Raw genomic sequence first — 10837 nt, forward strand, 5'->3', positions numbered from 1 at the left:
TTGCCAAATGACCCATTCGATTGACACCCACTGACATTTGTTATCATATTCGGTACTAGTCTACCGAATGGAACGCGAATAAGAAATTTTCAAGAGCGTCATATGCATGAAAAATTGCAAAAAAAAAAAATATATATATATATATATACACACATCCCTTATTTGGAGGCTCCCAAGGAACAATTTTACTCTTCTTTTGCCTAAAAAACCTTTTTTGGATGATATTGGGACAAATATTGTGTAGGGTTTATAGTTGGTTTTGAGAGTGAGGTTGGAAGTGATTGTCGGAGTGAGGTTGATGAAGGGTTGGGGTTGTTGGCTATAGAAAGAAAATTGGGTTTTTTATATTAAACATTATTTGTTCTCAATGGTAATTTCATATTGGGATATAATAGTTCATTCATGGTCAAAAATTTTGTTGGGTAAGAAAAGAAAATTGTTGGCTATGAATAGAATTTCCCTTTCAGTTTTCACACATCCATGGAAAGATTGTATAGTAAAACTTAGGGTTAAATATAAAAATGGTTCACGAACTTGACAGTGAATCTCAATTTGGTCCACTATCTATAAAAAGTGTCAATTTGGTTTACAAACTTTGTAAGTTGTATCAAAGCAGTACAAACGTTAACTCCCACCGAAAAATTTAACGAAAACTGGTCATGTGCACAGCAAGTGACCACATTTTCAGAGACATTTTCGTCTGTTCATCACATTTTCATGTGACCAATTTCGTTAATTTTTTAATAAAAGTTAGCGTTTGTACTGCTTTGGTACAACTTGGAAAGTTTTGTTGACCAAATTGACACTTTTTATAATTAGTGAATTAAATTGAGACTCGTTGTAAAGTTTGTGGACCATTTTTGTATTTAACCCTAAAACTTATCATCCATGAGAGGACCCTTTGTATAGTAAAAACTTATAATGAATGAATGACACAATTACAACAGGAAAACTGGATATATTATTTCTGCCCGGAAGACGACAATTTATTGTGGCACCACTGGAAGACGACAATATAGTGTGGCACCAGCTATACAACAATGGTAAATTAATTTCATAATAAGTTCCTAAACAGACTTGAAATCTTTGTCATCAGCTGTCTGAAATGTATTGTATCACCAGATAATATCATGTCAGGGAAAACTGTTGAGTAGTTACCAACAGCTTCCAAGCTTGCCTAGCTGGTTCGCCTTTGGTTTGACATCAGATAATTGTATGCACAAGATGCAATACCGATTTCTGTTATCTGAGTACAAGAATGGGCACCAACCTTGCCATAAGTTTCCTGATAGTTGATATAGCCATATAGGTCAACCAAACGCTTGCCCTCTTTTTACTGCTCAACTCCAACTTTCCTTAAACGAGTGTCATTTCAATATAGGACTGCATCCAAACAAGCAGACAAATCACACTCAATAGATACGTGGTTGCAATGAAGGAAGGTGAATATTTACTGTGTCTACACGTGCACATTGGTGCACAGAGTGAGGGGAGAGAGCCATAGATTGTCAGAATCTACAATCTGTATGCACCAAACAAAGCCTTGTACTAATATAGGACCAATCAAGGAGGCTTAATTTAGGTCTATTATTGACTATAAGGGAACCAGACAGTTCCTGAAATTATAAAGTACGATGGATTTTCATTATACTCAAACATCTAATGCAGAAAAATAAAAATAAAAGTCAAAAGAGAATGTAAAACACACCGATGATTTTGAGTCTTCTTTCTGAGAAGGAGCTAGGGCATTATTCACCTGCGCAAATGAATAGATGGAAAGTGTGAAACAAAATGAAACATGAAGACCATAAGTGGCTTATACTGCCAGAAGAAAATAAGCAATCATCTTGAATACAAAACCGTACTGGTAAATATTTATAGAAGAGTATATCTTGCAGCAATGCAAGTATTTCTCACTAGTAATGTTGATCTTATAGATGTGTTGGACTCAAACCGTAACAATCCAGACAATTCATCAGCATCACTATTCTAAACAGTTAAAACCCAAAGAGGCAGTGATACTTGCCTTAATGCCATCCAAGATGCCGAGTGTAGGAACACCAAGATGAACCATACACTCAGAATCGACCACAGCAACACCTTTTGTTCAATCTCCCTGAAAGATAGTTCAAGTAACACATCTAAGAGAGTTAAAAAGGGAAGTTATAACACTAAAGTTACTTGTAAACAATAACTGAGCTGCAGATGATTTGATGTACGATATACTTAATAGCCAGGCTCCTAATTTGAACAGTCTGATTATTGGTTTTTAAAATAGTATAAATTTTTAAGAATATTCTTCTGCATTCAATGGTCATTTCTACTACAAGAAATTCTTCTGGGTTTATTGTAACCATCAACCAATAGAATGGCGGGGCTTAAATGAGAATACAGATTCTAAGTTCTCATCAACGGGTAAAAAGGTGGATTATTAAATTGACAGGAGTTGCGAAAGGCACTATGAATGCAGGGACTCCATTTAGCATGAGACACAGCAGCTGTCATTCCACATCTATGAGGAAGAATTGCAGTTCTTGTGTTCTTGCTTCTCCTGCTTTTGCACATTCTCCCTTTTTATTTTGGCATAATAAGGAGTTAGATGATCAAATGCGAGAATTTTGAATAAAAATAAAATTAAAGTACGAGATGGCTCGGTTTTGCTCATTTGGAAGTTTAGTGACATATGTAAATAAAGATCAGCTTGGAGAAAGATGAAATGATTTATATATAAATTTTCAGAGAAAAGATGGAGCCCTTAAAAGGAATGCAAATCAGAAACTTTCACCTTCATTTAGGGTTTGGAGTTTGCGACTCTCCCTAGTACAATGGTACCACACAGGTAATGATAAGAAAACTTTAGCTTAGAACAAAATGGGGCAGATCTTCTCAAAGTTTTATCAGTTTTTTTTTTTTTATCAGAAAATACCAGACATTAAACTTACTCTTGTCAGAAGGAATTTTCTTTTCTTTTATTTTTTAAATTTTTGGCATTCATGCCTTAAGTAAGAATGTCTTATGGTCCAGTTTACAACAAGTACCTTTCACCTACAAAATCCCAAAATTTTACCTTTAGTTCCTTTGTCCCTTCATATTTTAATACTCTTTGTTTTAGTTTGTTAGACTGCGCTGTTACCATGAGAAATTCATTTGTCCAGAAAGCAAATTACACTAACCTGTGCACTTTTGATTCCTCCATATGTGATTGAATGATACACCTCTGACTTGGCAGCATCAAGTGCTGGCTGTGGTATTTCAAGTTCCTCATCCTGAGCAATTGATAGAAATCTGCAAGAGATTTAACATGCTCAAGATGCAATAACTAAATTTTAACACCATGAGGGGAAAAAGAAAGAAAGAAAGAAACTGTTTATGTACTAATGTGTCTAATATTTCCAAAAGACAAAGATTGGATTTATTCTTCTCATCTGTAATAGTCTTCCAACAGTTCTTTTGCTTCAATAGAAGATCAGAAAACGGCATAGTGATAACATAATTTAGAACCATTTTATGGAGAAACTAATGCCTTTATTACTAACAATCAATATTCTTCATACAAACTATAAAAGCTGTTGGACTATTATTGGATAAATATGTGAGATACAATGGTTATTATGAGTAATGGTCACATGTTATGCTTTCATGCAAGTATGTGTGTGGGAAATTTACCATGCCTGTGTGTGTCCATAACAAGTCATTGTCTCTGTGCCATACCAAGTAAGTGTCCTAAACATTGATCGAATGGCTTTGTGATTACATGATTGGAGAAACTAAAATTTGGTATTCCAGTTTACTAGGTCTGAAATAGTTGTTTACCCAGTTTTATGAAAACAATAAAATTATAATATTTTCCGATTAAGGTTTTGCGAAATTCTCTGTACAAGATTTTTTGCAGTTAGTAGCCTTGTGAGCTGAAAATAAACATACATGCATGTGCATGTTGTTATATACTATTTTATCTAAATTATTGAAGCAGCCAAAAATAATGTGAAATTTAACAGTAACTACTATAGGGATGCTAAGATCATTCTACTAAAGTTAACTGGTTATGCTTACCGTTTTGAGTCAAAAATCTCAACGCCAAGGTCCTCATTCCAGAGAAATATATATTTGTACTTGCTGTAGAGAAAGAATATTTACAGCGCAAATAAAATGCTACAAAGACTACAAATCCAGCATTTTATTGTGCAAACGCTGTAAATATTGACAATTGATAGCGCTTACACAAAAATCGCTGTGCATATAATGTTTTAAAATCACTTTTCTTGTAGTGCTCATACACAAGAATTAAATCCCAGTAAAAGTCAACATTGAAGATCAGTATTTTACGTTCCTTCCATTCCTTCAATCAACATTGAATATGTCTGGGGATGAAGCTGGCAACCCATCCTCTCCATGATGCTTATCAGCTCAGAGCATCTATCGGCAAGGCCCCTCTTAAGTAAACCATCAAGGAGAACTTTCCAAGCTACTTCATCATAGTTATACCCACAACGAAGCAAACTACAAAAAATGGCTTTTGCCTTCTCAATATTATCTTCACTAAAAAGCCCGCATACAAGCAATTTGGAGGACTCCAATGTTGGTAAATAACCATCCTCAATCATCGTATCGACGAGCATTGCTGCCACTCCGTATGCTTGCAACTTGCAGCAACAATTAATCAGAGAATTATAAATATCCTCACTGGGAAATATGCCCCTATCTCTCATATCACCATATAACCTCTGGGCTACTTCAAAGCGCTCCTCTTTGCAAAGACCTATTATAAGCTTGTCAAAAGTTTTGGTATTGGGTGCACAACCATGTCCAACCATCTTCTCAAAGAGCTCTAAAGCAATTTCATAATCCATTGTCTTCCACACATCAGAAATATCATTGGAGGAGACATTTGAGACCAAACCAGGTCCCAATACATTATTGTTTGTCTTCATCAACTTTTCATTCAAAAGATGTTTGATCAGAAAGGAAAAGGTATAATGAGAAGGATCACAACAAGCATCAAACATGCGCTTAAGGACATCAAATGCACCATCTATTAATCCCAGACGTCCATATGCATCAATTAATAATGTGTAAGTCAATGAATCTGCTATAATTCCTTCTTCATTCATCTTAATCAAAAGATTCTCTGCCTCTTTTATATTCCCTACGCTGCAATATGCATGAATAAATGTAGTGTAAGTAAATAGGTCAGGTTGGTTACCAGAAGAAACCATCTGGTTGAAAAGCCTATGAGCATGGTCAAAGTCCCCTTCTTTCAGCATATGTTTAATTAGAATTGTATACGTATGTACTGTAGGCTTCACACCAATACTTGACATCTTTTCCACCAGTAATAATGCTTCCTGCAATTTTCTCTCTTTGCACAACACATCTATTAAGGTATTGTAAGTGTATGAGTTTGGCAAACAGTCCTCTGCAAGCATTCTGTCAAACAAAGAATGAGCATCGTTGATTTTCCCAAGCTTGCAGTAACCATCAATCAAAGCAGTAAGTATCACTTCATTTGACTTTATGCCCTTCTCCTTAAGAGAATCAAACAGGGCATGAGCTTCTTCTAATCTCCCCTTCTTACAGAGAGTGTCTATCAAAGCACTGTAAGTCCACTGGTCAGGAACCAAACCACTATCTTTCATCAAATTAAGCAACCTAAAAGCACTATCCAAATGACCTGTTTTACACTGCCCATGTATTAATGAGTTATATGTAATTAGGCTTGGTGAGAGCTTCCGATCAAGCATCTTATTAAGCAGTGCCATTGCCTGGTGTACATTTTTCCTTTTACAAAACCCAAAAATCAATTCATTGAATGTTCGAGCATTTGGACAACAATTATTTGATTCCATCAAAGCCAAAATACCAAGTGCAGCCTCAACTGTTCCCTCCTTGCAATAACCATCAATCAATGCATTGTATGTGACAACACCAGGAACCAACCCCTTCTCCAACATCTCATTTAGCAACTTTCTAGCCTCATCAAGCTTATTTTCCTTACACATACTATCAATGAGCACAGTATAAGTATGAACATTTGGTTGACAACCCTTATCCGCCATCTCTTTAAATAGATTAACTGCCTCTAATTTCCTTCCCAACCCACACAATGCATGAATAAGAACTGTATATGTACGCACAGTTGGAAAACAATTATCTTCTCCCATTTGAGAGAACAACTTGAAAGCCTCATCAACCCGATCAGCCTCACAAAACCCATGTATCAAATTAGTATAAGAGACCTCATTTCTTTGACAACCCTTATGCGGCATTAGCTTAAAAACCCTATAACCACTATCCACATCCTTATTCCTACAATGTCCCAATATCAAAGAAGTGTACGTAAACGTATCGGGGCACAAACCCGCCTGCACTATCTTACTGAAATACAAGTCTGCCTTGGCCACATTGCCCAACTTACAGTAAGCATTTATCATGGTATTAAAAGTATGCAAATTCGGCGAAACCATATCCTCCAACATCTCCAAATACACAGTCTTCAAATCGTCAAACAGCGAAAACTTAGACAATGTCATTAAAATGAAATTGTAGCACCTGAGCGTGAGCTTGAACTCGAATTCTCCGCCGCGGTTCATCCGCCGCAGAAACTCAAGCACGAAAAGGGCGTCGTGGGGCGAACAGCAGGCCTTAATCATTGAAATTCGGATCTTTTCGGCGACCCTGAAGAAGCCATTGGGGAGAAGAATGTTGAGCAAGGAGGAGTGGCAGTGAACGCTGTGTTTGTAGCCGGGTTTGAGGGCGATCCAGTTGAAGAAGCCGAGGGCGGTCTGGGGGTCGAGGTTGAGATTGAGGGAGAAGAGGGCGGAGACATGGGATGGGGATATGGCGGGGATTAACTGTTTTAGGGAAGGGTGTTTCTGCCAATTGGGGCGGGAGAGGATGGCGAGGAGCTGGGAGGAGAGATCGAGTGGTTCGAGATGCACGGGAAGAGACGCTGTGGAAGAGAAGGGTCTGAGGCTGATGAAGAAAATGGCCGTTGTGGGTTTTCTCATCATTTTGGGGCATCGAATGAGGAGGAGGACTCAACCTCAATCCATAGAGACTATTCTTATTGTTGTTTTTATTGTAATGTTTGAGAAATCAGAAATGGCGTTCAGCGGCTACTGGTAGTGGCCAGGAAGAAGAACAAGGAGAAGGAGAGAAGTGTAGGTTTGCTGGTGCAGTCTGCGCTGTGCTGAGTGCGTAACCACGGTTCCGTTTGCTCACGCACTGCAAATGTGGGCTCAGCTCATTAGCTTAAATTATTGGTTACATCTGGTAATGGTATTTCAAATATACTCAATAATTTTTCTTTCAATAATATGCAACATCCTTTAACAATAAAGTGGGACTCACAAATGTTATAAATGTTGAATATACTCTATAAGGTTTCAAAAATGTTGAATATAACCCCTTTTCCCTTAATGTATTGACTCCTCCATTCACTATTTCTTTTCCACTTAAAACGTTCATATCACATCTTTGCACCTCTCCAACATTCTTATTTGAACACATTCTCTTATTATAGCCTAATATTTTCTTTTGCAGGAGATTATGTTTAACAGTTTTAAAACTTCAAGAGGTATATGTGTAATTTTTTAAACTTTATGGTGTGTTTGGATGGAGAAAAAAAACTTGGAATTTAAACAAAGGTCCGTTGATTTTAGGTACCAAATTATAATGTTTTTTCATTTTAACTACCAAAACATTTATGTCATTTTACTTTAGGTACTAAATTTCAATTTAGGTACCAATTTTACAAAACATGGTTATATCGAGCTGTGACTGTCTAACAGTCATAACTTTTTTATTGATTTGTTGTTTTTTCAATATTTGCAAGGCTTAACTTTACTGTTTAGTCTTTGAGTTATATGACTTCATTCCCCAAGTCTAAATCAAAAGTATTAAACTCTTAAAAATTTTAAATTTTTATAAATTTGAAACAGTCACAGTTTAATCACAACTGTGACTATTCGACAGTCACAACTATATAACAAACTGATTTGTGACCTAATCCAAAATGTCTTACTCTAGGTTAGTACCTAAACTAAAAAAAATTAATGGCTTGCTGCTTTATTGAAAAACTATTGATATTTGGTATTTAATCTTAATTTTCTATTTAAACAAAATTCAGCATTTAAGAAATTACATGCTCTAATTTCCTTGTTTGGGTCCATAAATATAGAATTTTGTAAATTCTATGTGGAAAAAAACTTGGGATTTAAAAGCTGTAAATTCCAAGTTTAAATTCCACCTAAATTGGTGTCATTTTCAAAATTCCAATTTTTATAAAAAAAAAAAAATCGTGTCTACCCATTACCTTGCCAATTAATTACAATACCACCACCACTACCACCACCACCATTGTCACCACCACCACCGCCACCTCCGCTGCCACCATCACCATCACAACCACCGACACCACCTTCGCCGCCACCACCACCTCTGCCACTACTACGACCGCCACCGCCGCCACCATCACCACCACCACCACCGACACCGCCACCACCACTACATCTGCCGGCTGCCACCACCACCAACACCACCTCCGCCGCTACCACCACATCTGCCACTATTGCCACCACCGTCGCCGCCACAGTCACCACCACTGACACCGCCACCGCCACCACCACTACCACCACCGACACTGACACCGCCACCGCCGCCTCCATCACCAATGCCATCACCACCACCATCGCTGTTGCCGTCGCCACCACCATCACCATCACCGCCAATGTCGCCGTTGCCACCACCTCCAATACCCCAATTTTTGCCACCACCATTTCTCCCACCGCCCGTGGGCCATCACCCCTACTATCATCGTCAACTTATCACAAACATCATTTTTATTGTTGCCACTATCACCATCACTCTTTTATAAAAATATTATAAATTTCGTATTTAAATTCCATTATGATTACATTTATCCAAACAAGAGAATTTACAAATTCTAGAATTTTAAATCACGTCATTTTTAATTCCGTCATTTGTGAATTCCTTAGTAGTTTCAAATTACTTCATCCAAACGCACCATAAGTGGTGTATGTAAAAAGTGATAAAATCTTAAGAAGTTTAAATGTAAATAACTCTCAATAGCTATGCAACATTCTCTAACAATAAAGTGGGACCCACAAAATAAGGTGGGTCTCATGTGTTGTGGGTCCGAATTTGCTAGTAAGTGCTTACCTATTGACCTGATTATTAACTTTAACGGACATCATTGCAAGGATTTAAAAGTTTGAATTTATGATTGATACTTTTTAAAAGTTAGAGACCAATGTGCAAAGTGTAACCGACTCATTTTTTCTTTTATTAAATGATATTGAGGGAAGGAAATTTGACTCGATAGTTCGGGTTGCAAATATTAACATGAATCACTTGTTACCATATTAATTTTAGGTAATCTTTTCTCAAAATATACCGTCGCAATTCTACAAATATTATATGCTCGTTTTAAAATCTAATGTGATGTTGAGTGTTAACTTAATGTCTTATTGTATGTGTACGAATTAACTATCTAGACATGCAAACGACTTGACAAGATTGAGTACCACATGTTGATTTTGTGCTCGCATGTGGTTTATAGGTGACTTGAAATTTAGGTGAAAGTAAGAAAGTGACTTTGACACAAGTTTTCAATGGGACTCACTTCATATAGGATTTTAACTATCCAAATCGTCTATCTTTTAGGTCTCCATTAAATGATCATATTTGTAAAAAATAGGTAAATCGAAAACCGTTTACCTATAAAATTTAAGTGGTCAACAAAATAAACATTTGAAATGTTGACAATTTAATCTTTGTAGGTAAATAGTTTCCGATTTACCTAATTTTTTACAAAGATGATCTTTTAATATAGACCTACAAAATAAATAGTTCAGATCGTTAATTTCTTATATGAAGTGGGCCCTATTGAAAACTTATGTCAAAAATAGAATGACATTGATCCATCTCCAAGTAAGAATGCCTAAAATGGCTTTTGAAAAAATTTGACATAGTTTGCTCTTAAGTGATGAATAAATGAAGCGAACCTTTGACCTTAGTTTGGTGGGAAATTTATAGTTGTAGATTTCATATCCTTTATGTGATGCAACCTTTCAGACCAAAAAAAAAAAAGTGATGCGGCCTCGCTAATCCAACTTCAAGTAAAATTCTTCGGATAAAGACTTACGTGTCTTTGAAATATGACCTCTAACACAATGAGATTTAAACCCAAGATAAGTACTAGTTGAAGTTAATTTTGACTCTAGGTCTTAATTAAGTACCCTAATCTCTCTAGCACAAATAGTGATTTCAAATTTATATCTCAAATTTGGATCTTAAATTATGTGAATGTTTCATTGATTAATACATGACCCACTTCAAAACTCATTTATTTCACAAGTAAAATAGTTACATGTGTAATGACACATTATTTGAGATCCGAATTTAGAATATAAATTTAGATTTCCTAGCATTATTGCTCTAGAAGATATTTTGATATTTGGGTATTACAATCACACTTATCCAATAGACGAACCTTTTCGTTTTGGAACACAATCATTTACCTGCCTTTAGATTGATGTAAGAATGTAACCCTGTTGGCGCCAAAGCATGGTCTTTAAACCCACATAGGTAAATGGGCTAAGTTGCGACTATGATACCAATTGTACCGACCCAACTGACTCACCCAAGGCCTCCTCCAAAAGTGTTAATTAAAGTTTTTTTTTGGCCAAAAAGTGTTAATTAAAGTTAATTTTTGAACTCTTACACACCTAAGGCCTCATCCAAAATTAATGTTTTAGGGTATGATTTGGCTTGTCTATGATTCTGAAAGATGGATGAGAGTCAATTATGCATTACA

The 10837-nt window shown here is 36.3% G+C and overlaps 1 protein-coding gene across 2 annotated transcripts; it reads right to left on the reverse strand.

The window, feature by feature from the left end:
• Positions 1 to 953: 953 nt before the first annotated feature.
• On the reverse strand, positions 954 to 7192 carry LOC147279768 (uncharacterized). Of its 2 annotated transcripts, XM_086252619.1 has the most exons (5): positions 4054 to 7192; positions 3174 to 3285; positions 2027 to 2116; positions 1709 to 1756; positions 954 to 1383 (listed from the first exon to the last, which is right to left on the reverse strand). In XM_086252619.1, exon 1 carries the CDS (start codon positions 7008 to 7010, stop codon positions 4323 to 4325), a length of 2688 nt encoding a protein of 895 aa, XP_086108745.1. In that variant the 5' UTR covers positions 7011 to 7192; the 3' UTR covers positions 954 to 1383; positions 1709 to 1756; positions 2027 to 2116; positions 3174 to 3285; positions 4054 to 4322. The 2 variants fall into 2 exon arrangements, with proteins under 2 accessions (XP_086108745.1, XP_086108746.1); XM_086252620.1 differs by lacking the exons at positions 954 to 1383; positions 1709 to 1756; positions 2027 to 2116 and adding an exon at positions 2128 to 2570.
• Between the last annotated feature and the right edge of the window lie 3645 nt (positions 7193 to 10837).

Source organism: Dryas octopetala, chromosome 7, assembly GCF_963921425.1.
Source record: "Dryas octopetala chromosome 7, drDryOcto1.1, whole genome shotgun sequence".
NCBI classification, from domain to species: Eukaryota; Viridiplantae; Streptophyta; class Magnoliopsida; order Rosales; family Rosaceae; genus Dryas; species Dryas octopetala.

Bases quoted from the DNA above. Each gene is read 5' to 3' on its own strand.
- LOC147279768 (XM_086252619.1), bottom strand. From the start codon at position 7,010: ATGATGAGAAAACCCACAACGGCCATTTTCTTCATCAGCCTCAGACCC.